Source organism: Falco cherrug, chromosome 6 (genome assembly GCF_023634085.1).
Source record: "Falco cherrug isolate bFalChe1 chromosome 6, bFalChe1.pri, whole genome shotgun sequence".
Lineage (NCBI taxonomy): Eukaryota > Metazoa > Chordata > Aves > Falconiformes > Falconidae > Falco > Falco cherrug.
Window position 1 is genome coordinate 80,650,100 of NC_073702.1, and position 27,932 is coordinate 80,678,031.

The window sequence follows — 27,932 nt, forward strand, 5'->3', positions numbered from 1 at the left end:
GTAACAGGACTGCAAAGTTGTCCATAAGAACCAGTGCTGTGTAGCGAAAAAGCTTGTAAGCTGTCACACAGATTTAAATAAATTTATTGTAATAGTGACTTTGCTTCTGTGCAGCAATTAGAGCCTTGGCTGTGGTCCAGTTGATAATCTAAGTGATGATTGGAGATGGCAGCCACAGGAGTTGTGTTAATCTCATTATGGAGAAGCAGAACTGGAAGGCTTGGTGGCTGGTGTGCACGCTTTAACTTTCCTCATTATCTTTTAAAGTGTTCCTTTTATGTTCTAACTGGCCATTTTAATATTTCAATGATTTTCAGAAATTTTTGTTTGCAGACAAGGTTTTCATCCATTTCTGGTTAGCACTGACTAGAAATACACAATTCACCAGCTTTTGTTCCTGAAAGATGATTGATACATTTCATAAGGATGAAGGAATCGTCACAGAGCAGTTGGCATTTGCCAACAATAACTTTACACTGACACGTGATGTCACAACGTGGTAATTTGGCAAATGGAATATTTTTAAGATGGCTTCTGTCCAATTTTAAATCTGCAAGCCTTTTAAGCAAAATTCAGCTCTTTCTTTTCACTAGCCTTCAAAAATCTGTTTACTGTCTAGTACAAATCTTTCCTCCACCTCCTTTTAAACCTTGGTGATCACGCTCAGCAATGTGACATCCTAGCTAGTAGGTCTAGTTTTCTTTTTTTCTGTGGTCTTGCCTTGAAATCTCATTATTTTCGATATTTTTCTTCCTTTGGTGGATCCAATAGTATAACCATCTGCGTGTTTGTCTACACATAAATATATATAAAACCTAGAAGGAAATAGAGAAAAGCATCTTAGATGGCCATTGCAAAATCTTATTTAGATGAAGTGTCTTTTCTATCCTAGTCATCACCTTTGTATTGTTTAGATTTATTTCATCAACACATAAGAGGAGACAGTGTAGTTCAACATTATCGGTGTCCAGAAAACTATTTTTGGTGACCTAGATATCCAGCCAACCATCTCAAGATATTCAACTGAAAACTGCTGCACTTAAAACATTAGTGGATGTGGAGTCTTTATACTGGCTCCAGGTGAATCTTTATTTTTATGTAGTTATACTAGGGACAAATGAGCCAAGTTGCTGTACTGGCATACTATTTACGAGCATTTGATCAAAATCATTGTGAATTTGAGGTTCTGGAGAAGGCTGGACTATGCGGTTTGATAGCTCCCAGCATCCCTTAAGGATTGCTTCTGCCCAAAATCTGACATGATCTGAAGTCATTGTTACTAATTTTTTCTTTTTCCTCAGCCCTACTTTTCTTTCCTTTCCTTTTGCTTCTGCCCTCTCTCCTTTTGGTTCTGCATTTGTATTCAGGGATTTGAGAGCCTGTGACAGTATGTAAAATTTCATATTAAGGTTTCTGCCGCAGTCCGTACTTCATGGAGAACACCAGTCCATAAGTGAAGCTGGACTTTACAACCAGTACTGATTAACTGTCGTGTTAGAAATCTCAGCTTAAACTGAAACCCACAAAGTAAAACTCCAGCTTATGTTTAGTGAGCCGAGTATCATCTGCTGCTCCGTGCTGGGACTGTAAGTCCTTTTTATCTGTCCCTGGAGGCTGACCAAGAGCACATTAAAGGCTTCTTGTAGTTTCTGGAAAAGGATGTGGGAGAATTCCAGTTTACTGACTAAAATTTCCATTCTCCCAAGAATGCCTGTGAACTATTCCTGAGCAGAACAGCTTTCTCTCTGCGAATGCAGATTGTGTGCTTCTGGTATCTATTTCTGTTGTAAAAACATTTCAGTACTAAAAGTGTGTTTGTAAAACCAAATTCTGTTCATCTCCCTCTCTGTTCCCATGTAGGTTGCTTATTGCGGTGATTGCAATTACTACGTTTTTCACAGAATATGAAGGTCTTTGTATTAAGTAGAGCCTATTAAGATTTTGGCAGCATTCCCAAACCAGTAACACAGAGACAGAATTGTCCTTTGTGCGTGCTAAAAGACTGATTTGAGACTGAAAGAAACAAAACTGATGGTTTTGGCCTGCTGACCTTTCTGTCCTTGACAAATGCCTGTGGGTTGAAACGTGGGCCACTCTGTTCTCTTGTCACTAAATCTAAAACCAAAAAAGGAGGAAAATAATTGATGAATCTAGTGTTCAGCAGTAATATAAGTTGAAATTTTTGAGCCAGTCAACCTTTTAACATGCAAGAGCTGTTTCTTCTGGTTGTTTTTTTTAGGTGATACTCAGGGAGCTTGTTGCAGTACAGCAAGCCTGAAAGCGTGACAAAGTGAGCATTTAGTGAACTAAAATTCACTTAAATTACATTGAAAATCTTAAAAGAATGTTAAGGTTTCGAACTGAAGCACTCCAACACCAAAGAAATGCCGAAGTTAGTTATCTGTGCATATTATGTATGTTTTATGAGAATCTTTAATTGTGTGAGCATGCCTGTTTTGTTGTTTTTTTTTTTTTTTTTTCCCTTGGATTCCTGCCTCATACATTGCTGAAGATGGAAAGTGCTTGTTCAGGTATTCAGAGTACCGTTTTATCTTCATTACTCAGTATTTGGCCCCAGCACCCTTTTACTGTATGCCACTCAAACTCCCTTTTGGATGCAGATTTATTAATTTGTGAATGGGCTTCTTTTACAGCATTAAACAACATGGCATCTAAGTGATTCAAACCCACTTAATTTTATCTCCGTAATGTTGCTTTGGATGAAGAGATATTCTTACTGCCATTTTACAGACAGAATGAAGGAGTGAATTGCTATAAAAAGCTATATGGTAGTTTCTAATGTTGGTTATAATGCCTAGTTAGCCCTGAAAAATTTTTGTTTGTGGGTGGGGTTTTTTTGTTGGTTTTTTGGAGGTTTTTTCCCCATTATTTTTTTTTTTTCTGGACTGAATGTGGTCAGAGGATGGAATTATGAGCTTTGTTTTCTCTTGAGAATCTATAGATAGCACTTCAGAAACCCCTCTTGTTGGTTGTATGGAAAATGGTGAACATTCAGTCTGCGGAGATAATAGTTTACGTTGCTTGCAAAGTTTCACAGAGATGGTAAGAAATGTAGAAATGCAATAAAATTCTCCAGTATGGTATTAAACTACTTTGATAGGAAGTAGTTCTCTCTGTGTGTGTGTTTGTTGTTTGGTTTTCGTTTTGTTTTTTTCCCCTTACTTTTCAAATTCTGGGACAAATGAGCCAAGGGCCACTTATTAAATAACTTTATTAACTCAGCAACCCAGACTCCTTCACAAAGTGCTTTTTCCTTGGGTGCAAGCGATCTGTTTTCAAGGAAAAATTGGACCGTGCTCTTGCAAGAGACATCAGTATTGTAACGCATGGGGTTTGAACTTCTGGCAAGAGTACAACTGACCTTGAAGCTCTGGTCATTTTAAGCCAGGGTAGGATTTTGTGCTGTTAATCAAAATTAAATATTAACAATCAAAAGGACTAGCCAGACAGTGATTCACCACCTGCATCCCGTGCCTAATGTTTGATTGGAAGCCTAGAGGAATTATTGCAGGAATATTCTGCAGGAGGACAGAGAGATGGTTGTTCAGATAGCTACCAGTCTGTAGCAAGATTCTGTTGTCATGGTTGAACTCTGAGGTTTTGGGTTTTTTGGAGGAGTTTTTAACTTGGAAATACCCACGTATTTTAAAGGTAAAATGTGTCTGGCAGTTGCTGTTGGAAGAGGAACCTGAAATTTAGTGTTGAAATGTAAAGTAGGGAGTTTCCAACTGTGGAAGCACTACATTTTCTAAGTACAAAAGGTATAAGAATTTTTGTATGTCAACAAAAAGAATGTCTTCTCGTTTAATATTGGTGCTAAATTGGACCACCTTAATTCATGTTACTTCTGAGACTTGTACTGAGACTTCTTCTAGGGGCGGAGGGAGTTCTTTACAGGGTTCATAGTAAACTCATGTTTCTTTTCTATGCAGAAAGAAATTGAAGACCTCCGAGCAAGACTGGCCATGTTAGAAACAAAAGATCAACAGCTGAGAAGAGAAATTGAAGAGCAAGATCGGCTTATTCAGTCACAGGACTGTGAACTGACTGCTTTGCTTGGCTGTGTTTCTCTGAGAGAACTACAGGAAGTAAGCAAGGCTGTGGATGACACTTTGGCATCCTCCTATCAAATTCCATTCAGTCTGGATCTTCCGGGGACAATAAAGAGGTATTTAAATTTCAATATCTTGCCAGTGGTGCAGTCTTGTATCTTCCCCAATGTACTGTTGAAATGGCTGTCAGCGGTGTTCTTCATAATTGTGCCAGCTAATTAGCTGGATTCAGACACTTTAAAATTTTCAAAGAACAGATGTTGAAGTTCTAATATTAATATGCTTCCTCAGGAAGGAAGGCTTTGTAGTTATTTGGAAGTCTTGCACTTAGTATTTTTTTTATGGTAGAGCCACCTACAGAAAGCATATGTATCCATCAGTTGTTAATACCTATTGTCACTTTAAACTATTTCTTGTTAACCGGTGGAATTTTTTTGCCCAGCTTCGTAGTGCAGTAATTAAAACATATGTCTCACAGCCTGGAAGTGTGTTCTAGGCACCATCCAAATAAATATTAGAGATGCTTCTTGCTTCAGTGAACTTCCAGTCATGATGAAGACCGACGTGATGAGTGTTAGGCTCAGACCGTGAACTGGAAGTAGTGAGGGAGGGGATGCAGCATGAAGACTTTTGGGACATCTACAGTTAAATGCATAGCATATGGTTCCTTTAAATGGAAAAGTTGCTGCTTTTGGTAACCTTTTGGAAATAACCTCATCTTTATTTACAAAAGCAATAGAAGCGCTCGGGGCCTAAACCATACTGGCAGTCAATGGGACATTGGTAATGGAACTTTGAAAGTGTGTTACTGCTGCTGTGTCACCAGGACAAAATAAAATTTGTATTTATCTGAACTTGCATTTCTTCCAGATAAGCAATAACTATGTTGCTTGCAATTTTTTTTTCTCCCTTCATGTTTATTGAATTTAGTTTGGTTATATTAACATTCATGAGAAATTGCTGCTCATGTGTGCTAATTTATACAGGTTTTTTTAAACTCAGCAGAACATTTCATAGAGGACGTACTGCTCTCTTCTGAGATTTGTTTAAAATTTTAAATTAGGTTATGGGAAGTAGTTTCTTGAATTAAGTTTAATTTGTTTTAACAGTGTCTTATACCTGTGTTTCTGAGATTGAGGAATGAAAGGTCTCAAGCAGTCTGTTGAGAACCCGTGCTTTGATTTGAGTTTTCTCTTAGTATTGGATTTGCTTATGAAAGAATATTCAGATTTATTTTTTTTCCTCTCACATTGCTGATGCAACATTTGAGTTGCACTTAAGTCTTTGGGAAATTATTTAAAGATAAATTAACTTTGAGCGAGTTCCTCCTGAGTGGGTTCAGAACTTCAATGAAGATTTAGAATTAGTTTCTTTCCTTTCTGTTAATTTTTAAAAGATGCCTTGAATGGAAGCTTTCTGTTTTTGTTCTGTTTGTTGATCAGCTTCATGTCACCAGGGCCAATGATGAGATGCTTTTTCTCTCTTTACTGTAGCTGGAGTTCCCCTGTTGCAAATTCGTAAAGCTAAATGCTGGTTTGGGCTGCACAAGCATGCACGCTTAGGCAGGCATCTGTGACAGCCTTTGGGAGCAGTTTATCTCTCCTGTATCAGGTTGTAGTTGGGTGCTCTTGTCAAACCCCAAGGCTTTTTCTGACCAGAACTAATGGCAAAGATGCAGATGCCCGCCTGTGGCATGGCCACGTGGAAGCCAGAGTCCTTGGTTCAGAACATGGAAGCTCTGCATTTAGGTCTTCTGCAGCCTGACTGGATCTGAACCTATAGCCTCACCTGGCAGGGACTTCAGCGTCCTAGCAGGGAGAATGCTCCATTGCAGTTTTTAAGCTGGGACTTAATGTGTCCAGGAATGCAAGCCCAGAAATCTAGTAAAAGGCACAGGCAAGAGGAGACCTGATTCTGGGAGGTGAAAGCAGAGAGGATTAATGGTTATAGATGAGAGAGAGACCTGGTGGTCATAGTTGTTCAGGGAGTTGGCAGCTGTCCATCAACGAATTGCTAGATTTCTTTTTTCTCCTTCTTCCCAAATTAAAAGCTAAGTGAGCTGGCAGGAATGTGTGCAGCCTTTTCAAGAAGCAAGGCACCACTCACTGTCTTTTCAGCAGCTTTTTTCTTCTCTGTAGGAGATGGTGGTGCTCTTTGGATAAAAAATGCTCTGTAGGTGTTTTCTCTACATGATGTGGCTTCTTGGTCTGATATGTCCCATGCAAAATCTGCACAAGCGTTGTACATGCTGTGCCTGCTGCTCTACTGGAAAATGCACAAGCTGTTGGGAGCACAGACTGAAATCTTCAGTCCAGCAGTGTGACTCAACCACTTGACATTATCATGTGGCCTCTTCCTTGCCTTTGGTTCTCTAATCTCTTCCCCCAAATTGTTTGCTACTTTAGGTAGCAGAAAGGATCAGAGAGCTGTGCTTGAGTGATGGTCAGCAGAGAAATTTCCAGCATGGGTTCTCTGCCACTTCTTGCTTTCAGGGCAGGCTATATATCCAGTAGGGCTGAGGGTAAGAAAATGCCCCTGCAATGGTTGCAGTTATCTTACTGTGAAACTGAACAGTGATGGGAGTCTTCAAGCTGTGCAGTCCGTCATACCCCTAGTGATCTGATGTCTGCATCCAGTCATGTTCTGTTCTCTCTTTCCGTAAGATGGAAAAGCAGTAAGATGTCTGGTGTGGATATACTTCCTGTGTGCCTGCGGGCATCCCTTACATTGTCATACAATTATAGAGTAATTTAGGAGGTCATCTTGTCAAACTCCTGCTCAAAGCAGGGCCGCAATTTCCAAGTGAGATTAGGTCACTCAGGACCCATCTGTCGGAGTTTTACGTGTCTCTAAGGGTGGAGATTTTGCAGCCTTGCTAGGCATCCTAAATTTCACCACCCTTACTGTGAACTCTTTTTTTTTTAATCCCCCCATCTCATATCTAGCCAGAATTTCTATCATTGCAATCTGCATTGGATTATCCTAAATCAGTACTTGTGAAAGGCAATTGTATATTAGGTAGCAGGTTAAAATACTTGATGAAGCCAGTTCAGCATATTAGTTTTACATTCCAAAGTCTTAGGATATTTAATGTGAAAGAGGTTTTTCTGGAAATGCACATTTTATTTTATGAATCACTGCAGAGAAAAAAAAATTTCAAGTCTTCTAAAATTAAGGCTATCTGTGTGAGAAATAAAGCCATTGCTCATGCACATATACTAACGATCAGTGTTTATGTCAAAGTCGTTCAATATTGATGGGCTGTAAATTACAAGCTCCTGGCTATTGGGTTGCAAGATACTAAGTATTTATTTTAACGGCGTTGTACTAGTCAGTAAAGTACTGCTATAATGTGCTTTTGCGTAATTATTTGTAGGGTACATGAATTGCATTCAGCACTGGAATAACACATGGCTGATGTGAAGCATCTCTTAAGACAATCTGTGCTACAATGAATCATATTGAGTGACTTGCAGTTCACTATAAAATACAAATTATTTTGCTTTTCTTCGTCTAAATGTTATTAAGTAGCAACTTACTAAAGCAAACTTCAGGGAACATGAGAAAACATCTTAAATGAAGACTAATTGCCCAGAGAGAAGCGTGCGGAAGCAAGAGAGCAAGTCAATGTAACGTTGGGTTGAGCTCGTTTCTAAGCTTATTTTTCTTGTCAAACGTTGTTATTTTCAGGAAGATTAATAATCGTTTGTTTTGTCTTGTTTATCTTTGGTATGTGGTGGACTTCTTGAAAACAAAAAGCCTTTGTCAGTAACTATAGCATGCTTTTGAGTGTGAACGATTGGGAAATGTTAAACACGTTACCCTGGGCTCTTTCTTGTGGGCTGGTGGAAGCTGAGGTTAAAACTTGGCTGGTTAATGTGCAGACAAATATACTCACTTGTGTTTTGACAGGGATTCTCATCGAGGTTGAGACCACAGAATGTGGTCCTTTTGCTCATCCAGGCAGGCCTACTTGCTTTTGGTAAACTGAAGGATGTAATCGTTACTATAAAGTGAGGAAATGGCAGTGCAAAAGCTTAGTTTGCCTGCGTGGGGTTGTGTGGAGTTGTGTTTAAAAGGTGGGAGCACCAGGTGTTGTGCGCACCACGACACATGTTAGTGTTTTAACTGAGGATGGCATATTGAAGTCAGAGGAAAATAGGTCTGAGTGTTTCAGTGTGAAGAACTTTCTCCTGGAGATTACAAAAGGTAATAAAATATTTTGTTTCCATATCCTCTACTGAAGGGGATACCATTTCAGACATATACTTTTTAAATTAATGTATCGTGAATTTTCTAGTCATAAAATAAGATCATGTTAATTATTTGCCTTACTCTCTTTAGTACCCATTGTTTCCTTTTTTTTTTTTTGGTTTCTTTTCATTTCACAATGAAAACCAGGGAAGTCTGTTATACTTCTGTTCATATTTAGCTTCATTTAGCATTTTCTCTTTTGGTTTTATCCATATCTAGAGATGCATGTGACTGTGCAGCATATCATCCTTAAAATAAATTGCACAGTTCCATCTGAACTATTGTCTGGGCACTGGATGCTGGTTGAAGGAAATAAATTCAATTAAATATCTTTCAAAATATTTGAATACTCTACCTCTTCTTTCCCGTGGAACAATTTTTAATTAGGAGGAATTTGTTCCACAGCGAGTGTGTGGGATCTTCTGAAGATACGGAAATTCTCTTTTCTATATATTAGTTATTGTAGTACTGTTGCGGCCAGAGTCACAAGGAACTGAACTTGAAGTTTTATGCAACCAGTTCACTCTGCTTTAGTGATGCCTGGAGCTCATCTGACAAAGCTTAATTCAAAGTGAAATACAAATGCTCCAGGGTTTGAAAACTTTATTAGTTGGAATATACTCAGAGCATTCAACAACATCAGTTGAGGCCAAAGCCTGATAAAAGCAAAAAAGGTGGGTTTCTTTAGAGAAGTTGGTTTACTTGAGAAAAGTTAGAAAAGAACATTTATACATAGTTTCACGTATTAATTTAGGAAGTGGCATCCAGAATGGGCTGTCATGTACTGTCATTAGGAGAGAAGATGTTGTAAACGTTTTGTTGTTCTTCAAAGTGTATGTCCACATTAAATTTCTGGTGAAATTAGTGGTTAGCAAGCTGCGTGAAATTACTGAAGTAGTCTGAATGCAGCCATGTTTATTCGTAACAGCCTTTCAACAAAAATCTTAGCTTTAAAGAACTGTATTTAGAAGAAGCAAAATTGTATCCTATCCTTTCAAAAAGATATCTGTTGTTTGCTAGATAACATGCAGTCTACCCAGGAAAGTTTCATTTAAATACATGGTTTGAAGTTTTCTTTGGCTATTTCTGTGAAAATGCATACATATTAAAAAATATCCTCTGGGAATAAGAAGGTAGCACGAATATGAAGAGCAGAGGGATGAAATGGCTTTATAGCATCAAAAAGTTTCTGCTGCAGTGCCTGGGCTGCCAATGTTCCTACTGTTTGCTGGGCTTGTGTGTAGGACAGCAGAGAACTGAATTGTACTTTTAATGCCAGATGGTCTCGGAGTTTTTACTTCTGGGTTTACTACTTGTTTTTTTGGGTGGTTTGGAGCTTTTTTGTTGTCTTCACTTTTTCCCAATTTCACCACCTTAGTGGTGCTTAATTACAAGTAGAAAGTGATGTTGGTAGGTAGGTTAGAGGAAAAATAATCTAAACTTTTTTTTTTTTTTTTTTTTAGAAAGATCTTTCTGAATATTTTCAGGAGAGACTGCTCTGCTTGGTTTTGAGTCAGACCATGAAGACCCCAGTGGTTTAGCAGACATCTAAGCACATTGCATTGTTATGGAACTTCTGGCCTCATTTGGTGCTGGGGAGGTTTTAGCTGTTCCTGGGACTGGCTGTACATAGAATTGTTTTCAGCAAGTCACTGTTGCTTTCATTTTCCCAGGCAACTTAATTTACTTATGGGTCTTTCACTTGGTGGGTGATTTTCACATGCTGCATCATCAGGTGTCTGCCTTGTGAGGATGTCAGCAATCCTGTGCTGCTCCCTTGGCAGAAAGGCTTTCTGCCCTTCTGACGAGACTTTCCCTCTCCTGCCATCAGTTGTCGGCACCTGACAGCCACTTGCCTTCCCAGATAGTGTTGTATTTCACAGATGGTGGTGTAAGCATGGGTGTTGTGTGCATGTGTGTCTGGTCTCTATAAGATTCTTGCTTCTGTGCTGTGTGAGAGGATAAAGCTTCTGGGCTCTGTCCTCTGTACTTTTCCCTATTTTGTGCATGATCTGTTGTCTTTTTCTCCTTAAAAATACGTCTTTGAAACACACAGCACACTATCTGTCCACATGGTGTTGCTGTAAAATATCAAAAGTCCAGGGAAAGGATAATATTAAAAGGGAGTGCAAGTAAGAAAAATAGGTGAGAGAAGAGAGCTTTTCCACCTTTGTTTCACTTTTACAGATATGCATGATGAAATGCGTGTCTTGAGCTGTCAGATGCACAGGCAAAACAGGTAACTTGTGTAGTGGCCACCGCAGCTAAGGCTTCGTCACCAGGTAATAGGAGTGAAGAAGTGAGAGGTCTCGGTCACCTCGCTAGTTCAGTTATTTTAGCTTTGTAGGTCTTCAGGAATTGAAAAAGGGTGTTTGCGTGTGAAATACACCACGTGAAGAAGTGCTGCACAGCCCCAGAAACAGGTCTCCCTGTTGTTTACTTCTGTCGCAGTCATCAGGTCTGGACATGAGTCTTTAAGGTTTCAGTTCCTCCCCAAGCCTGTCCATGTTGACTTAATTTCAGTCAGTGATAAATCATCTTCCATGACACAAGCACAATACACAGGTCGCTTTGAGTATTTGCCTTACTGCCTGGACTTAGGGCCCTTTCATGCTGCTCTGATCTACTTTTTTTAAAGCTTAACACAGAGTTTTAAAACTGTTCTCTATGGTAGGAAATGTGTCTCTGTCTGTGCTACGAGCTGAATGAAAATACAATTTGGGTTCTTAAAATATAGCCAATACCACTGCTGCTACTATAGCTAGGTGTAGTGAAGATGGTATGGTGCCCTGTTTACTTAATTGTAGTTCTCTTGTTTAATGATCAATTGATCCATTCTATTCTGTGTGCTACAGCTTCACAAACCCTGGGGCGGTGAGCTTGCAGCAGAGGAGCAGAGCCAGAGGATGTTCCCCATCACTTGGGGAGGACTCGGCCCTGGAAATTCCCTGGACATTCTGCCTTTGGAGTGACTGGCTGCACAGCCAGCTTCCTTTGCCACAAGGGACTTTTTGAGGAGAAACTCCCAATATTGTGTCAAATGTCACAACCCAACCTGAGCTTTGATAATAGGATTGTCTCGTTTTCAGCTAGTCCCACGGCTGGGTTTGTGTTTGAGAAGGCCATCATCTTGGCTTTCTCAAAGTTGGCTGCAGGCTTTTGTGAGATGCTAAGACGAGTCATAGGTGAGGGAAGAGGTCTGCCTCTTCCTTTGTGATGTGACTGATTAGGAGGCTCAGCTTTCTTTTTGTAGATAGATAGGTGTTTTCCTCTCTGTTTTTGTCTACCTAGGATTAATTTCATTCCTTTGTTCTCTGCCTAGGATTGAAGGGTGGATTCCTTGGGCAAGTGGCTTTTGCTTCTTTTTTTTCCTCACTGGTGGGAGCAACTCCAGAAGAAACTGTGTACTGAAAGCCTGGCATGCCACACGGTGTATGTATGTGCTTTAGCATGTGAAGTGAATTTGCTTCCTACAAGGGTGCAAACAAAAGTCATCAGACAAGAGCTGGCAGAGTTTGAAATAGTGGCAGAGGACTTCTTGAGTTGCCTATGTCTGAGCAGAGTGCTTTGTTCTGTGGCTCAGCAGTTCATAGTGACTCTGATCCCACCGGGATCCTTGCTGTAGGGAGGAAGAAGGGCTTCTGGTGAATTCTGCTCCCACGCTGTAGGTACTGGCCTTGCTTGGGAAGAACACGAGGGGTTGGAAACAGCAGGAAGAGTGTAACTTGGAGGACAGAGACACTCCTAGGAACCTGAAGTATTTTTGAACAATCTTAGAGGCAGTTTTTGTCCTTCCAGGCAGCATTATTATAGAAAGAAAAAGTCCCAGCAGAAAGATGAGTACAAACTGCTTTAGCACCCATGTATGCGGTGTAATGAGGAATCTGATTTTCCCTGCTGAGCATCTGGTTCCCCCTGCTTGCCTGAACAGCATCCAGTGGGATATAGCATCCTATAAAGTCTGGGCCACTTATGTACTGATTCCTCTGGGTATGCATATGATGAGTTTTATTTCTCTTTAGGGAAATATGGCCAGTTGTCCCAATCGAGTTATGATACCGAATTATTTTGTTTATAGTAAAGAGAAGCATATAATATCAATGTCCAGGGACAGACTCTTTCAGTCAGTGAAATACAATGGATGTTAATCCTAGGAGAATGATTTCAGCTGCTGTGGGCAAGATCTAGTTTTTGTGCACTCCAGGCAGATGTAGCAGAAGAATGGGGGTCTCCTGAACATATCAGAAAATCTCAGGAAAATGTTTGGATGTGATGAACTGCTGCTGCAGATAACTGTTTGATTGTGCCTTTGTTTTTGGTCCTATGTTCCCGTTTCACGTAGCAGCTGGAACAACTGCCACAAATGACAGAAAGGTGGTGGGAAATACAGCACCATGTGCATGGTTGGTTGAAACAGCCAGTTCGGCTGTCTGAATGGTGTGTTATAGGACCAGAAGATTCCTCAATCCGTGGCAATGAAAATTCAGCTTGGGTTTGTCGTTAAAGATGCCAGTAGCATCTCCAAGCGTCTGTGAAGGGGTTGTTTCTGTTGGAGTGATTTTAGGCAAAAACCCCAGCTAGCATACTATACAGACTGTGGTGCTGCCTCAGACCTCCTATTGTGGGCATTAAAAAAAAACAACAGATCTTAATCATTCTTAGAAAAAATTGAGAAGCATCATCTAATGCCCTGATTTTTCTGCAAGCCTCCTGTAATTCAGGCTAGTGTCTGACAGCACTGCAGCAAATAAGGGGTGTCTCAATTTCGAGTTCTTGTGTATGTAAGAGCTTCTGGGCAGGGTGATGAGTTGTTATGGTCCACTTCAGGTAAGTATAGCTCTTTGAGAGTTGACAAAGGCAAGTGCAGTCACCCAGCGACACAGGAGTCAATGGGAAACCTTATTGGTAAGCTGAGGTTTTACGAAGACATTGGGAAAGTATACTTCTGGTTCTGCCTCTTGATAAATTCTGAGTGGGGGAGCACATGTATTGAAGGAATCCTTGACACAGCATAACAATGAAGATATACTGCCCTGCAAAAAGATCGCTAGAAAAAGAGCAAATTGTTGGAGCAAAATCAGCTCTCTGATGGTTCAGAGCTAGGTACATAATTTTGGGTTCTTATTCATATTCCTTGGAGAACTTTGTAGATTGAAATGTGCAGAAGATCCAGTGCTCCAGTACTGTAAAGTACATCTCTTGATAATTTTTGCCTCAGATTAATTTTTGAGGTTGGAAGCTTTCCAAGGTGACACTTTGCATTTTTCTTCTAATTCAAGTGACTAGTCCTTGCAACTGCCACAAATTTAATTTTCAGTATGAATTAAACACAACTTTTCCCTCTTATTTAGTGTCAAAGTCCATGCCTCAAGAGCACTGACAGGTTTAGATAGAGAAATTGGATTTTTACCACATCAGTTTAGCACCAGTTATGTGTTTTTAGCATTGTTTAACCAGCTCCGTCATCTTACAGAAGTTTTCTGTGGGTTGCATTGTCTAAGGAAAAATCAGTGTTTGGAAATCCCTGACTTATGTTTAAAGGATGATTTTGCTTTGCAGCACAGAGAGACGCTACTGTGAAAATCTCATTGTTTAAAGTCCTGTGGATCATTGCACAAAGATGAAGAGGAACTTACGTGCTTGACTGAAAAATTGCTTTCCTGGTATGGTAATATGCAGATGTGTCACCCAGTCAGGCTTATGAACATATCACATACAATGAAAATCTTGTTATCTAATGTCTTCCTTGTTTAGGGAGAATCAAACTTTGTGGTAGAAAGTTTATAAAGAAAACAAAAAGTGCTGTTTCACCCTAGTGCATTTAATGCAATCTAGCTCTGAACGTTCTTCATAGAGCAGAAGTGTAGGACCAGCAACACCCTTGTAGGTCTTGTCCTTGTAAAAAATCTCACATGGTATCTATAATCATGAATCTGTTGATTTTACTAAAAACTTTAGGTATAAGTATGTTTTCTTATTTATTCTTTTAGTCCTGCTTGTACATGTGTAGCTTAAAGCTGCCTCTTGTTAAGTATAGTTTTCTTCAAAAGCTTTTTTTCTGATTTGTCTTCAAAGCTTTCTGAGATATGCACATTAAAGGAACCATAAAAGTACAAGAAAGTTATTGATTGTTTGATTTGATTTTTGTATTGTTGATTTCTTCCTTAAAGGCCCAGCGAAGTCCATAGACTTAAGGTTTTTGGTGGCTTTTTGTTGGATTTTTGCCTTGATGTAGACTGTAGCAGATGTTTACAACAAATGTTCCCCAAGTAGTACTTCTGATTTCTTTTGCAAAGGAATGGACAAAGGCTTTTTTGGGAAGGTCAGCTTCTGTTTGCTGTTAACAGTAAGATTACAAGTGTAGGGCTTGCTTTATATATTTTCATCTTTTAAGAGAGTACAGTTTCTTGTGACTTCAGAATCAGAGAAGGAGTCATGTTAGAAGGCTGAAAGTTGGAGAAGTCATGCTCTGTGCAGGCTGTGACCATTAGGAGAAAGTTATCCTTTACAGGCAATCTCATTGCTCCGAGCCAAATTCAGATGTACTAAAAACTGTTTATATTTGCTGATAGTCAAGAAAATATTATTTAGTAGTATTTTCTAGAAGGGAATACATATTCATATGAATTGAGGTTTCAGCCTATCGTGCCTTCTCACATGCATACAATCTGAGTGTAGGTTTCTAGGCTGTTGCTCTTGAATTAGAAATTCAAGTATAGATAATTTTAATTTGTTCTGACTCGTGCTTAGTTTTAAAGAAACAAAAGTGCTTTTTGCTGAAGCACTGTGTTGTAGTGTGGAGTCAGGGAGTGAAATAACAGAATCTTTCAGGTGACAGTAATGTAAGGAAAAATATTTGCTGTTAAAGGGTTTCCTTTTGTCTTTCATTCTGTTCAGGCAGAGGTCAGAGATGGCTGCTCACTTTCTGTATGAAAATAAAAATTTCCAGTACAGAATTTATTTATTTATTTTACATTGGTACCACGTGTGTGGTATGTTCTATTGTGCAGTTATAGAAACTCCATTCTGACTAAATTTTTTTGTCACCGTATATATGTATTTTGCCATTAATACAGGAACTGTTTCTGCTAAAGCAGTATGCATTTATATATCCTGAATGTAGAGAATAGCATGACTTGCCTTTTGCCCATTTTCATTCTTTGAATTTTTTCTTAGGAAGCAAAACATAAATACACAATAGCCTGGTATGCAAAGGGAAGTATGCTAGCAAAGTGGAAGGAAAGACATTCAGAAACGTGCCTTCCTTTAGCAGAAAGCCATTCTTCCCAGTATTGTGCTAGTCAGCCTTCCTCTGAACAAAGCCACTTCCACAGTGTCTGTAATTCCTGCATGTAAATCATAACTACTTAGAATATTTTCTAATTCTTCTAAATTAAAGGTTTCTAAACCATTATCTGTTATATACATTCAGTGTCCTCTGTAGTCATGTGGGAAGCCTGTGACAGAGTGAGGAATGTGTGAACCAGACCACTCGCTTCCAAGTCTTCCTTCTGTCCCCTATTGCGTTGAACTGGCTTGCTTTATTTTTCCAGCACACCATTCCTGATTATGAACATCATTGTCTCAGCAGATTCCAACTGTGTTATTACAGTTCAACATACTCAGTACCTGTTTTTCTTTGAGGGCACTAAAATGAGGTATTTAAAAGGCACTGACTTGCTTGAAGTATTTGGATCTTAAAATTTTTCCGTAGTCTGGTGTCACCTGCCAAGTCAGCCTCAGCTCCTGAATGTGCAGCATTCCTACATACTTCTGCAGCTCTCCAGCTGAAGTCTGTGTTTTGCCAAAGTATTACTTCATTCGTCATGCAGAAAGGGTAATTCCTCAGCTCCTGCTTTCCTGTTCTGGTCTAGCATGTATACAATGAGGCCCTAGCATGTAGCAAGTCTACGTTCCTTTTCTTCTCTCCTTGTTATGGATCCTAATGTGCGTAAATCCATTGCAAGCCATTTAAATGATAGGCCTACGTAGCCATCTGTGTGCATGAAGAAATTACACATGAGATATAGATTGCTGTCCGTTCTGGCAGTGTTTAAAAACCTTTCTTTTCCTGTGTTGAGTCAGTTAAATTTGCGTTAATTGAATTCCTGTCTTATTCTAGTCCTTCCATCAGCTGGGTCAAGAACTTTTGCTTTCTCTGTGATGGAGTTAGCTTATATTGAATTTGAGAAGTAAGTTCTAAATGGTCATTATAATAGATTGCAGAGACACTGAGGACAAGCAGTCAAATTCTTGATTAGCGGTTCTTCCAGAGAAGAATAGCAATGAGTCAAAACTATGAATGTCTTCCCAGGCAAGAATTTAGTGTTGTTCCAAGGAGCTCTTTTTGAAGCCATTTTCCCTGGCAGTAATAAGTAAAGCAACTTTTAAGGAGACAGAATAGCCCTCTTAAAATGAAATATAATGTTCCAGGGTGGTGATAAAGTACTACTTCTGGTTCAAGTCACATGTAACAGATCATGGCTGTTAAAGGCCTTTGTTGGTAGAATGAATTGGTGTTGACTGTTTGGTTTCTCTTGCGGGTCATTAGCTTGTCAGTTAATTGGAAAGCTTGTGAGGGGCATCTCTGTGACGGTGTTTTGTGGTAGAAGGCGCCAACCTGGGAATAAACTTAGTTAAAAGCTGTTCATAGTTGGTAACTGTGTCTAGTTTGTACACAGTTTTGATTGCTGTGTGTGAATTGTATGATGGGATAGTCTTTAAAAAGGTATTGCTCTGAAGGCTAACAAGGTTTTGACACAGGATGCTGCTGTGAAATTTATACCATAAATAATACAAATACACATGTGAGAGCCTGCATGAACGCTGTAACTGTAACAAAAGGTTTCTTTAGATTCAAGCCTGTGCTTAATGCGGCTATCGCTAGCTTGAGTCAAAATGATGATTTACTAATGAGATTCTTTATTGATATGTGTCACGTTAATATAAAATTCTCTTAAAACTGTATTTCTGCAAAATTCTCTTTAAACTGTAGTCCTGCTGTCAGTGAAATGGCAGTGTGCGATTCCTTATTTATTTTTCAGTGACTTGATAGAAGCTCATAAAAAGAAATCTGGGTATAAAGTGTTTTTTCCCACTCAGCACCTGGACCTGGAAGTCCACATGGGCTTGTGCATCCTTGTTAGCAATATGAACTCTGCAACTGGGTCTTAGTTTGTAATGCTGTTTTGGATACATGGTTTAAAAAGATATTTTTTTTTAAAAAAAAGATCTCTCTTCCTGTTAGCTGTGTGAGTTCTGCAGAGGAGCGAAACGTTGTATGAACCTGGGGGGGGCTTCTGAGAGGAAAGTAAACAGATAAGAAGAAAGGCAGACAGAAGAGATTTGTTAAATAGGGGTGCCATCTTTATGCTGTTGTTCTTCTGGCTATAACTGCACTTTACATTTTATTGTGGCCTGAGTCTTTAGAGTGGAGTTTGATGAGGCAGTTTCAGAACAATTGGGTCAGTCACCCATTATTCATTCAATTACACACCACAGCCTCGCTGCTCCTTGTTGACATCTGTACAAAGCCCAGCTCTTTTTTACATAACCTGACCAGCTCAGACGCCGATTGTGGGAGATGCTGAAAGTCACTGGGAGCTCCAGAGCCTGAGAAAAGAAATGGCTAAATAGTTCATTCCCTCTGGCATGCCCAGAGGCAAGCAGGAAGCAGAGTATGTCATCGTTATACATGTAATATTTTGTGTTTTGCCCATATCTTGCTGTAGAAAAGGGAGAAAGTAGAGAAAAGTGGGAAATGGTGTTAAACCTCTTTTCCATAGCCAGCTGCATTTGTTTGTTGCCTTACACAACCCAACAAGTGTTGCCTTATGTTGTCTTGATCTGTTTCTGAGTGGACTGCCTTGTCTGGAGCTGGAGGGACCCCCGCGCTGTGGTGGTAATGAGGTGACTGGCCTTGCTGGGCTGTCGATTGAAAAGGTGTGTGCTCTGTGAAGCAGGGTATGAGGGAAAGCAATGAAAATAGTTCTTTCGTTAGCACCATTAAATGATGCACTGGACAGCTGAATTCTGCCTCTGAGGCTGTCTCACTGCTGCGTGTGGCTGGGTGAGATGGTCCAGCCAGCCCTTCTGTAGGTGGTCACTGAGTGCAAGTCCAGCTTCATGAGCTTTGGGGTTCAGACTTAAATAAGTGCTGACTCTTGAAGCAGTGCAGTACTTGGAAAATATGAAGGAGCAAGTTCTTAACAGAAAACTGAAATGAATAGAGGTAGGCAGCAGGGACTGTGTGCATGTCAAAACGGGCACTCAGTCTTAACGTGCTTTCTGAATAACAGTGACTTGCATTTCTTCCATTTGTAAAATGAATACAATGCTGCCTTATCTTGTGAGAGTATCATTGAAATAAATCCGGTGATGTTTCTGAGATGTTTGGATGCTTCAGGGCCAAACACTGAAGGAAAGCTGAGATATAAATTAATAGTTCTTTATTTGGGGAGAATATTAGCGGTAGGTTGTGAAAGAAGTACAATTTTTATAACACAGCTAAAAGGAAAAATTGAAATGCCATTGGTGGGGAGTGCTGACTGTCATGTACACTGAATTGAGGTGTCTGATGGAAAATAAAATAGTGTGTGATAAAGTAATTGAACACTGTATAAAAGTGTATGTCTACTAAGCAGGAGGAGGGAAGTACTGAAGTTGCCAAAGTAATCTATGTACTAACTCCTAATGTTTGATTTGACTTGGCTTTTTGAACTTTATGATAAAAATGTAACTTGTGAATTTATTTACAAGCACCAAAGGCACAGGTTTAAATTAGGTTTTGTAATATCAAAGTAGAAAATCCACCTGTTTTTATATGTGGAAGAAAACCTTGAATTTGTTCATATAAGCATGGGCAATGCCTCAGTTTCAGCTCACTGATTCAGTTTGGTACAAATATTTTGTAGGTTTTTATGAAAATAAACAGCAGTTATATTTCATATAAAATTACTGTGGTGATAAGTGACTGCAGTTGAACTTTTCCTGGCAGAGTTGGAAACTGGGTTGTAAAAGGATAGTTAACTGCAAACACTTTGTGTCAGAAACACCTTTGTGTTGGATGTTTGGATGGTAGCCTAGCAAAGCACCAGTCCTGGACACTACTGGGAACTTCTAAGATATGGTTACACAAGTAATCATAGTTGTGTTTCAGATGGTAAGTAAAATATGTATAAACTCATTAATTAAGAACTGTAAAGCTAGTGTACAAAACATTTTGCAAACAAACAGGATTAAGTGGGTAGAAATTGGGTGGAAAAAAGGTTGGTTAGTCACTAGCATCACTGAAACAAAATATACAGATTTTTTTTCTTGGTATTGGCTCTTTTGCATTAGTATGAATCATCTTAAAGCCTATGTGTTTTCATATAAAAATGTGTCTTGTGTAGCAGACCGCGATGAGCAGAGAAGGTCAACTTTATTTTATTTTATTTTAATCCCTTCTAGCCTTCAGGAAAAAGAACAATCGTTCAGCCTGTCCATTAAAGAAACTACTGCCAAGGTAAGTGCACATGAGTTTTCAGTTCTTCAGAATATTTGGGTTAGCAGATAATAGTATGCATCTTAGCAAATTGTCTGTGTTTAGAAAGTTGGCTTTGTGTTGTTTCTTCTAAACAGATTTTGCATGTAAATATTTTCAAACATACAGTCTAAGCCCCTTCCCCCAGCTTTTATATATGGGCAAGCTACAGAGATTATGCCTAAGGAAGCAGATGGAGTAATCTATTGTTTCTCGGTTTATGTTTACTAGTGATCAGTCTTCTTGCTCGTCTCCATTTAGGAACAGACTCCTCAGGTTTGTGAAATGAAAGTGATCTCTAGTCACAGCTGAACGTTTTCAGTCTTAATACAGAGGCTCTTACTTTCTGAGCTGACTGGTTTTGTTGGTGTGAGGGAAGAGCATGAATGAAGTGCCTCTTTTCCCTGCCCTTTCACTAATAATAAACTAGCAATCTCATTCTCATCTCCCTTTAAAAATACAAAGAAAAGTGATGTGGCCTATTTAGCATACCTTTTGTTTCTAACCAGAGATGTCAATACTTTTCCTTTAATTTTCTTATTTCTCATGGCTTTCTTCCAAGAAAGAGAATACTAAAGTTTTCTTTTTATTTCAGAAGGGCTCAGTGAGCCACAGGCATCTTTGCTCCATGAGTGCTCTAGAAAACAAGGTCTATTAATGGTAGCTAATTCATATAAGTCCATATGGAACAGAGTGGAAAATATTTCTGGGTTTTGGTCACTAATGAATTTATACTGTGAAATAAGTTTATTTTTCATGTTTTTTAATACCACTCACAAAAATTAGTGAAAATTTTATCTTTATAATCTGTTCTTCCTAATAATCTTGACCAATGCTTTTAGCATGCTCTGTTAAATAGGTGATTTAAAGACTACATCTTAATACCCCTCCCTCCTTCTCTCCTACTTTATTTTGAGCTCATTCTCCTCTATTCCTTGCTTATGTACACATCTTGGCAAAAATTAGTATAGACTATTATAACATGATGCTTCCGCCTATATTTTTTAAATCTCTGTGAGTAAAGTATCAAGGAAAAGATTGTAACTGACCTATAGCTTATCTGCTAAAATGAGTGAGATATTTGGTACCTCAGAGTGATGTGTTGTTTCAAGCTATCTGCAAGCTAAAACATAGGTTACAGGTTTTGCCTTCTCCCCTGAAAATATTTGCCTCTTGAAGTTTTATTTTAGAACTGTGGTATCTAGAGACTTTTTCAATAGGAGCTAAAGCATTAGGTAACAGTTGAGAAGTCTGTGAGGTAGAATTCCACAGCCTGTTTGTTTCTTTAAACATTCAATAGATAAAATACTATTTTAATTTCATTCCATTCCTATGTGATGGCTTTTATTTATTAGAGAAGGTAAATAGAAAGCACGTAGTGAGAGACTCAAAATAATTTATTATTTTATTTATTCAGATTGTCTCGTGCTATTATTTTCTTTTCAAACTGAATAGAGCTGGTCTTTGAAATACTGTATGGGGAAAACACTACTTGGTCAAAGGTCTCTTCTTTCCCCCTGTGTCACTAGTATTTATATGGCCTTTTCTGCCTCATCTGTTTTGTTTTCAGCAGAGGTTTTAAAAGCTAAGATTCACCTGCTAGTGAAGGGAACAATCTTCCTTATTCACCACCTTCCTTGAGAAATTAGTATCTGCTTTTGCTACTGGCAGGATTGTGCTGCATGGGAGATCCAGGTGGACTGTCCTTTTCTTCAGGCAGTGTAAAGAGAATTTATCTTTTCCAAGGCGCTGTTGTAAAGAAAGGTGAAGGTTAGTCAGCTTATTTTTTCTTGAGATGGCTGGAGAAAAAGTAAATTTCAGTGCTTTAGTGTCCTTGGCCCTGTTTGCGCTGCTTTAGATTAACGTTGTATGCTGGAAAGATGGAAGAGGATGACAATGGGCAAATATGCTTTTGATATTTGCTGCTTTTCATCTTGATTCCACATATCTTGGCTAACCACAGAATCCTGCTGGTTTCAGATAGGCTGCTTTGAGTAGTGTTTATGTGTCTGAACACAGATTTGTAAGGTATATTCCTGAACAAGAGCCTTTATTTTTCCTTTCTTTTTTTTTCTTCCTGAAAGTCTGCTTTAAAAAAACCCCCTGCAAACCACTGAAGAGAATTTTTAAACAAATACAGTAATATTTGGATGTAAAGAACTTCCCTGAAATTGAAAGGGAGTTTCTTAGACATGGAGCTTGTTGGTCCATGGGCTGCAGCGGAGCTGGTCACTGAGAACAGGGAAAGGGGATTGCTGGGGCCACAGGCGCTTGCAGTCAGGCTGGTTGGAGGAGGATGGTGCATTCACTGGGAGCAAAGGAGGGTGCTGGCTTTGTGAATGTTCGTCATTGTCAGTTAAGAAATAACCTTTCCTTAGTGGCTGAATAAGCTACTGTAATGAATAATGGTAGCTGTTATTAAGATAAAATCATTAGAAAAAATTATTTGAATTGGAGCTTGTAGAGTAGAAGTGATGTAACACAGAAGCAGTGCTGTTAGTTTAGAGGATGTTATATTATTTTTGCCTCTCCCAGTCGCTCATTAAGCTATGTTGAACTACACCATGTGATAGCTCTGAAGATTAATGCTGTTCATTTATCTACAGAATACACGTGACATAGATAGAAGCAGGCGCTTGGTAACGTACTTATCTCATATTCCAGAAGAATCACCTCTGTGAGTTAAGAGGAACTGCCTTTAAGCCTGTGGTCCCTGTGTTTGGTCTGTTAATAGAGAGTGCCAGTGAGCTTCCTTCTGACAGTAGTCCTTACAAAGTGGACAGTGTTCACTAGAAACTGATTAAACCTCCCAGCTTATTTTGCATAATTGCCAAACAGCTGTCTAGTGGTAATGACTTTAAGTTACTACCAGCATGGGATATATTCATGCAGTTTTCCTGGAGCTGAAAAATTCCCCATCTAATTGCAATTCACTGAGCCATTCAGTACCCCTGAAGAGAGAGCACTGCTTAGAAAGAAGTCATTAAAAACTTCCAGATTTATTTTGGAGAGGTGAGACAGAAATGGCCTTTGGGTTCTTTGAGCACGTTTATTTGACTCTGACAGGTTTGGGCTTTTAAAAATATTTTAAGCGAATTTGTAGGCAAGTCACTTAGAAGGAGGTGTTGAAACAAAGCGAAATTTCTGGGAATTGAAAAAGTCTAGTAGGTGCAGAAATGATGAGATATATATGTTTTTAAATTAATAAGAAGACACTGAAATTTTTAGATAGTAGCAGCTACTGCTTGGAGGATAGTTCTGTTGGCTCAAGAAAACAGTATGACCCGTTCATGAATAACAGATGCTCTTAGTTAAAGCAAGAGGCTACTATCCATTTAAAATAATTTACAGTTAGTGTAATGTCTGCATTACTATATTTTAATTGTACAAACAGACAAGCTATTACAGCTGCAAGGCCTTTGCTCTTAAAAAGTGAAGTGATAGCTGTGCTTCTATTAAGCATGGTAGATACACTTGTTTTTAAGGGGGAGAAAAAAAGTCAAGGAGGGCAGGGAAAATTTCCTCTGGAGATTTCATTTCACATCTCATCTCTTCCCAACTGGCCTGTACCTCTCTTGACTATTGCGTTACCCTTCATTCCAATGAATGCAATGTTTTCTCAAGTGTCAGCTACAATTTTAAGCAAGTGTTTGATTTCTGCCTTCACAACAAGGGATTTGCATTAGTTTGATGATGGATTTTTTTTGTTTGTTCATTTTGCTTTCTTTCACAAATGGTGCAACATGGAGTAAGAACCAACATCTCTGAATATGTGGGAACTGTATGAATTGCATATGCTGTATAAGATCCTACTGAGGGGTAGTATACTTAAATGTAAAGTACAGAAACAGTTGAACTTCCTTTCTTTTTTTCTCTCCTGTCTTTCTCCATGTTTTTAATGCCAATCCTGATTCATTGCTGAAGGAACTTCCAGTTAAAAAGATAAAAAAGAGAGGAAGTCAGAAACCTGAACTGTAGTCAGCAGTGTGTCCATTTGTGAAATGTACAGTATTGAGCCTTATTTATTGCTTGTGCAGAGAATTGACGATGGCTGCTTTGTCTTTTTTGAGTTAAGATGTGCAGCACAGTATATTTTGTGTAAAAATCACTGTACATCCTGTGTTACAGCATTTTAAACTGCAAATGTTGGCTTATTTACATTCCACTCCAGGCATCACTGCTGATGCTGAAATTGTACAGAATTTGTAAGATGGCCTTTCTTTTATGTGCAGTAGTGAAACAGGGCCTGCCTCATGCAGGTAGTTAATGCTAATACCGTTTCCTATTTTTATAAAAGGATGTGTGACAATGCCTGAATATTTTGATTTGTATTGCATATTTCTCTGAAGGCATCACTTTTTATTAAGCTTCTTTACCTTGCTGTAAGATGTTATGTTGTGTCTGTAAACCAAGAACATTTGAAGCCCCGTTTAAGTTGCCTTATACTTTTCATGAATGAATTATATATCATTGCTGTCTGCTTCAATCTAGGTTTGCACGAGTCAGAAACTCTGCAGTACTTTGAGGAGGAAAGTGAGTGATATTGAAGCTCAACTACCAGCTCTACTTGAAGCCAAAATGCTGGCTGTTTCAGGTAAGTTTTAAGTGATGAGAAGGACTAACGCTGATGAGTGGCGTGTTAGCGGTTGTTGACCTTTCCCTAAGAAGTCTCAGCTATGAAAAGTTGTTGATGTGCACTTGTATAGATCTCTTGGAAGTATAGATCCTTCACACCAGGCTGTGTCATGCCTTGTGTGAAGTACTTCAGGCCCCTCTCCGTCGTTAGGAACTACTGGCAAAGTGAAAGGTAGTAAACATGCAAAGAATGTGGTACTTTTCCATACATGCAATTGATAAACAATTATCAATAGCTGTTCCTGGACCTAACAAGTTATATGCCTATAGCTCTCTAGCTACAAGCATAAATTTACAACAAAAGTATACTAATTACAAATGTGGCTTTAAATGACACTTTAAAATGGAATACAATAATTGGCAGCTTCTGCTGTTCAGGTCATTAAACAACTAATGTTGGCAGCAAAAGAGTGATTTGGTCCTTGGAGCACTCGTGCATGTTATTTACAACCAGTAAAACATTGAAATGTGATTACAGAGTCTGATACATAACAGCTTTACATGCCACTTGCTTGGGATTACTACACTGTTCGCTAAGGAAAAAAGGCTAGGCACCTGCCTCAGAGGGGAAGCTGAACAGGAGAGAATGGAGACTTGGATACAAGGAATCTTCTAGTGTTACACCAAGTAAAGAAAGGCTAGGGTTTTTTTAATACATGTCAAGATGATGTGTTGCAACTATCTGTTGGTGATTTACCTTCTGAATTAGATAGAGGAATCTAGTACCAGCACACATGATTTTTTTTTTTTTTAAATGGAACCTTGTGGAGTATCACATGGTTTGTTTGCCAGAAGCTGGTAACGCCAGGCTTGAGCGAAATCCTAAAGGAAATTCAGGGCCGGATCTTGTGTTGGTGCTGAGCATGCTCATTTTCCTTGCTTCTCATAACACCTTTTTGAAATGGAAGCCCTCTTTATTTCTCTGTGTCCCTCTGTGAGAGGTAAGCTCAGCAATCACTGTTCTCTGCCTGTGGGCTGTTTGAAAGTAGGTAATTTTCTTGCTTTCAGAAATGAGGACAAAGTTTTCCCCAGCCATTTTATAACTTTCTTGAGAGCAAAATAGCCATAAACTGGATAGCCAGAAAAGGTATACCTCAGTCTGACACTTTGAGAGAGTAAATGACAATTCGAGGATGATTTCCAAAACATTCATAACAATATTTTGTACTTGTTAGCTCTTGAAAGAGGTTGCTTGTTTCAGGAATGAATTCAGAAGACAATTTAATTCTGATGTTTCTATAAACTGTTTTCACAGTACTGCAACTATGATTGCTTTTCTCTGCTTTCTAAGAAGTAGCGGTGCCATTTCTTAGTACTGCTAAGCGCTGCTTCTTTTTTATTCTTACTCTGAAAAACTCTTACTTCAGGGAATTTTAATGACTGTGAATGGTACAGTCCTATGTTATTACTAAGGCAGAATTCTGGAAGGAACGGGTTGAAAGTAGAGGGCAAAAAGTAATTTGGTGACAGTGGATACTGTAGTGTCTTTACCTCATTGTAAGATATCACAGCCTTACGGGATGGTCAGGGTTGGAAGGGACCTCAGTCCAACCCTCCACTAAAGTGGTTTCAGCTAGAGCAGGTTGCACAGAGTTGCGTCCAGGTGGGTTTGTATGTCTTCAGAGGAGACTGCACAGCCTCTCTGGGCAGCCTGTGCCAGCACTCTGGCACCCTCAAGGAAAAGAAGTTCTTCCTCATATTCAGATAGAACTGCCCATGTTTTGGCTTGTGCCCATTGCCCTTTGTCCTGTCGTTGGGCTCCACTGCAAGGAGCCTGGGCCCATCCTCTTGACACCCGGCCCTGAGATCTTTGTAGACATTGTTAAGATCCCCCTCAGCCTTCTCCTCTCCAGGCTGAACAGGCCCAGCTCCCTCAGCCTCTCCTCATGAGGCAGACGCTCCAGGCCCCTCATCACCTCCGTAGCCCTCCGCCGGACCCTGCCCAGCGGTTCCCAGTCTCCCTTGACCTGGGGAGCCCAGCCCTGGACACGGCGCCCCAGGTGCGGCCTCCCCAGGGCAGAGCCGAGGGGCAGGGTCACCTCCCTGCCCCTGCTGGCCACGCTCCCCCTCACGCACCCCGGGGTCCCGCTGGCCCCTTGGCCACCAGGGCTCACTGCTGGCTCACGGGCAACTTGCTGCCCACCAGAACCCCCAGGTCCCCTCCGCAGAGCTGCCCCCCAGCAGGTCAGCCCCAGCCCGTACCGGTGCGTGGGGCTGCTCCTCCCCAGGGGCAGGACCCTGCTCTTGCCTGTGCTGAACCCCACGAGGTTCCTCTCCGCCAGCTCTCCAGCCTGCCCAGGCCTCGCTGAAGGGCGGCGCAGCCTTCGGGTGTATCGGCCGCTCCCCCTGGCTTCGTGTCACCTGCCCACGTGCTGAGGGCACGCTCTGTCCCCGCGTCCCGGTCACCGATGGGCAAGTTGAACAGGACCGGGCCCAGCACTGACCCCTGGGGAACACTGTGGGCCACAGGCCTCCAGCTGGACCCTGCGCCGCTGGTCACCACCCTCCGGGCTCTGCCCTTCAGCCACACACATTTAGTTGATGTGATGGCACTTATGTTAAATGCAGAGTAGTATGCAGACGATGCAGGGGAAATACAGGAATTAAAAACCAGTCAGCTCTCAGAAGACCTAAATGTAAAAAACCCAACCAACCAACCAAAAAAACCCACCCCAAAACCCCTGAAAAAAATAGAAATATTTTAGTGTTAGAGCATGAAGTGATAAAATCAGAAAAGCCAGGATGCGGAATGAATTGCATCTAGCAGAGAAGCAAGTCAGGAAGAGAAGATTTGGTAAATGCAGAAAAAGAAAGAGGAAGGAAGAGATAAAAATAGATTTTTAAAATTTTTTTATGCTTTAACAAGGTGAAAACAGTGAGCAGTGGATAATACAGTGAGGGCTGCATTACTTGGTTTCTGTGTATTCCTGTGTTAGACATAAATGAATGACACCTCTTAAATAAAGCATAGTTAGGAAGTAGGTCTTAACCTTTAAGATACTGTAGGTACATATCCCCTGAACTGTCAGGCAGCTAACAGAATGTTAATGAACAGTTTGAATATATGAAATTGTTAGAAGGTGGGAGGAATTTTGGTTGAGTAATATCAATTATTTAAGGACAGCCTTGGAATAGCATGAAATTCAGATGGAATTATAGTGTATATATAAATATGCAGTAATAAGAAAGTTTGGTGGTCATAGTTAGAAGTTTTCGTTTAGTCTGGAAGCATCAGGCAGGGATAAATGTCTGTTATTTCTGCTTTTTTACCTTGGCAGTTAGATCACTTATTCACACAATTTCCTCGAACAACAATACGAATGGATACTGAGAACAACTAACAGATGTTGCATCATTTTTGTTTAGCTTAGCATTTTCCTTGAGGAAGCAGCCTAGAGTTAAGTGATTTTGGAACAGTGCCAAAGCGAAAAGGTAACTGAATGTAT

At 39.8% G+C, this 27,932-nt stretch overlaps 1 protein-coding gene across 4 annotated transcripts in view; it reads left to right on the forward strand.

Annotated features, from left to right (window-relative positions):
• DISC1 (DISC1 scaffold protein) overlaps nucleotides 1-27,932 on the forward strand; it is a 207,661-nt gene that overhangs the window by 63,056 nt on the left and 116,673 nt on the right. For all 4 annotated transcript variants that reach the window (XM_055714247.1, XM_055714245.1, XM_055714249.1 and 1 more), the window contains 3 exons: nucleotides 3,954-4,189; nucleotides 19,779-19,833; nucleotides 24,343-24,445. In XM_055714247.1, coding sequence (XP_055570222.1) covers nucleotides 3,954-4,189; nucleotides 19,779-19,833; nucleotides 24,343-24,445 — 394 coding nt within the window. The remainder of the gene's footprint in view (nucleotides 1-3,953; nucleotides 4,190-19,778; nucleotides 19,834-24,342; nucleotides 24,446-27,932) is intronic.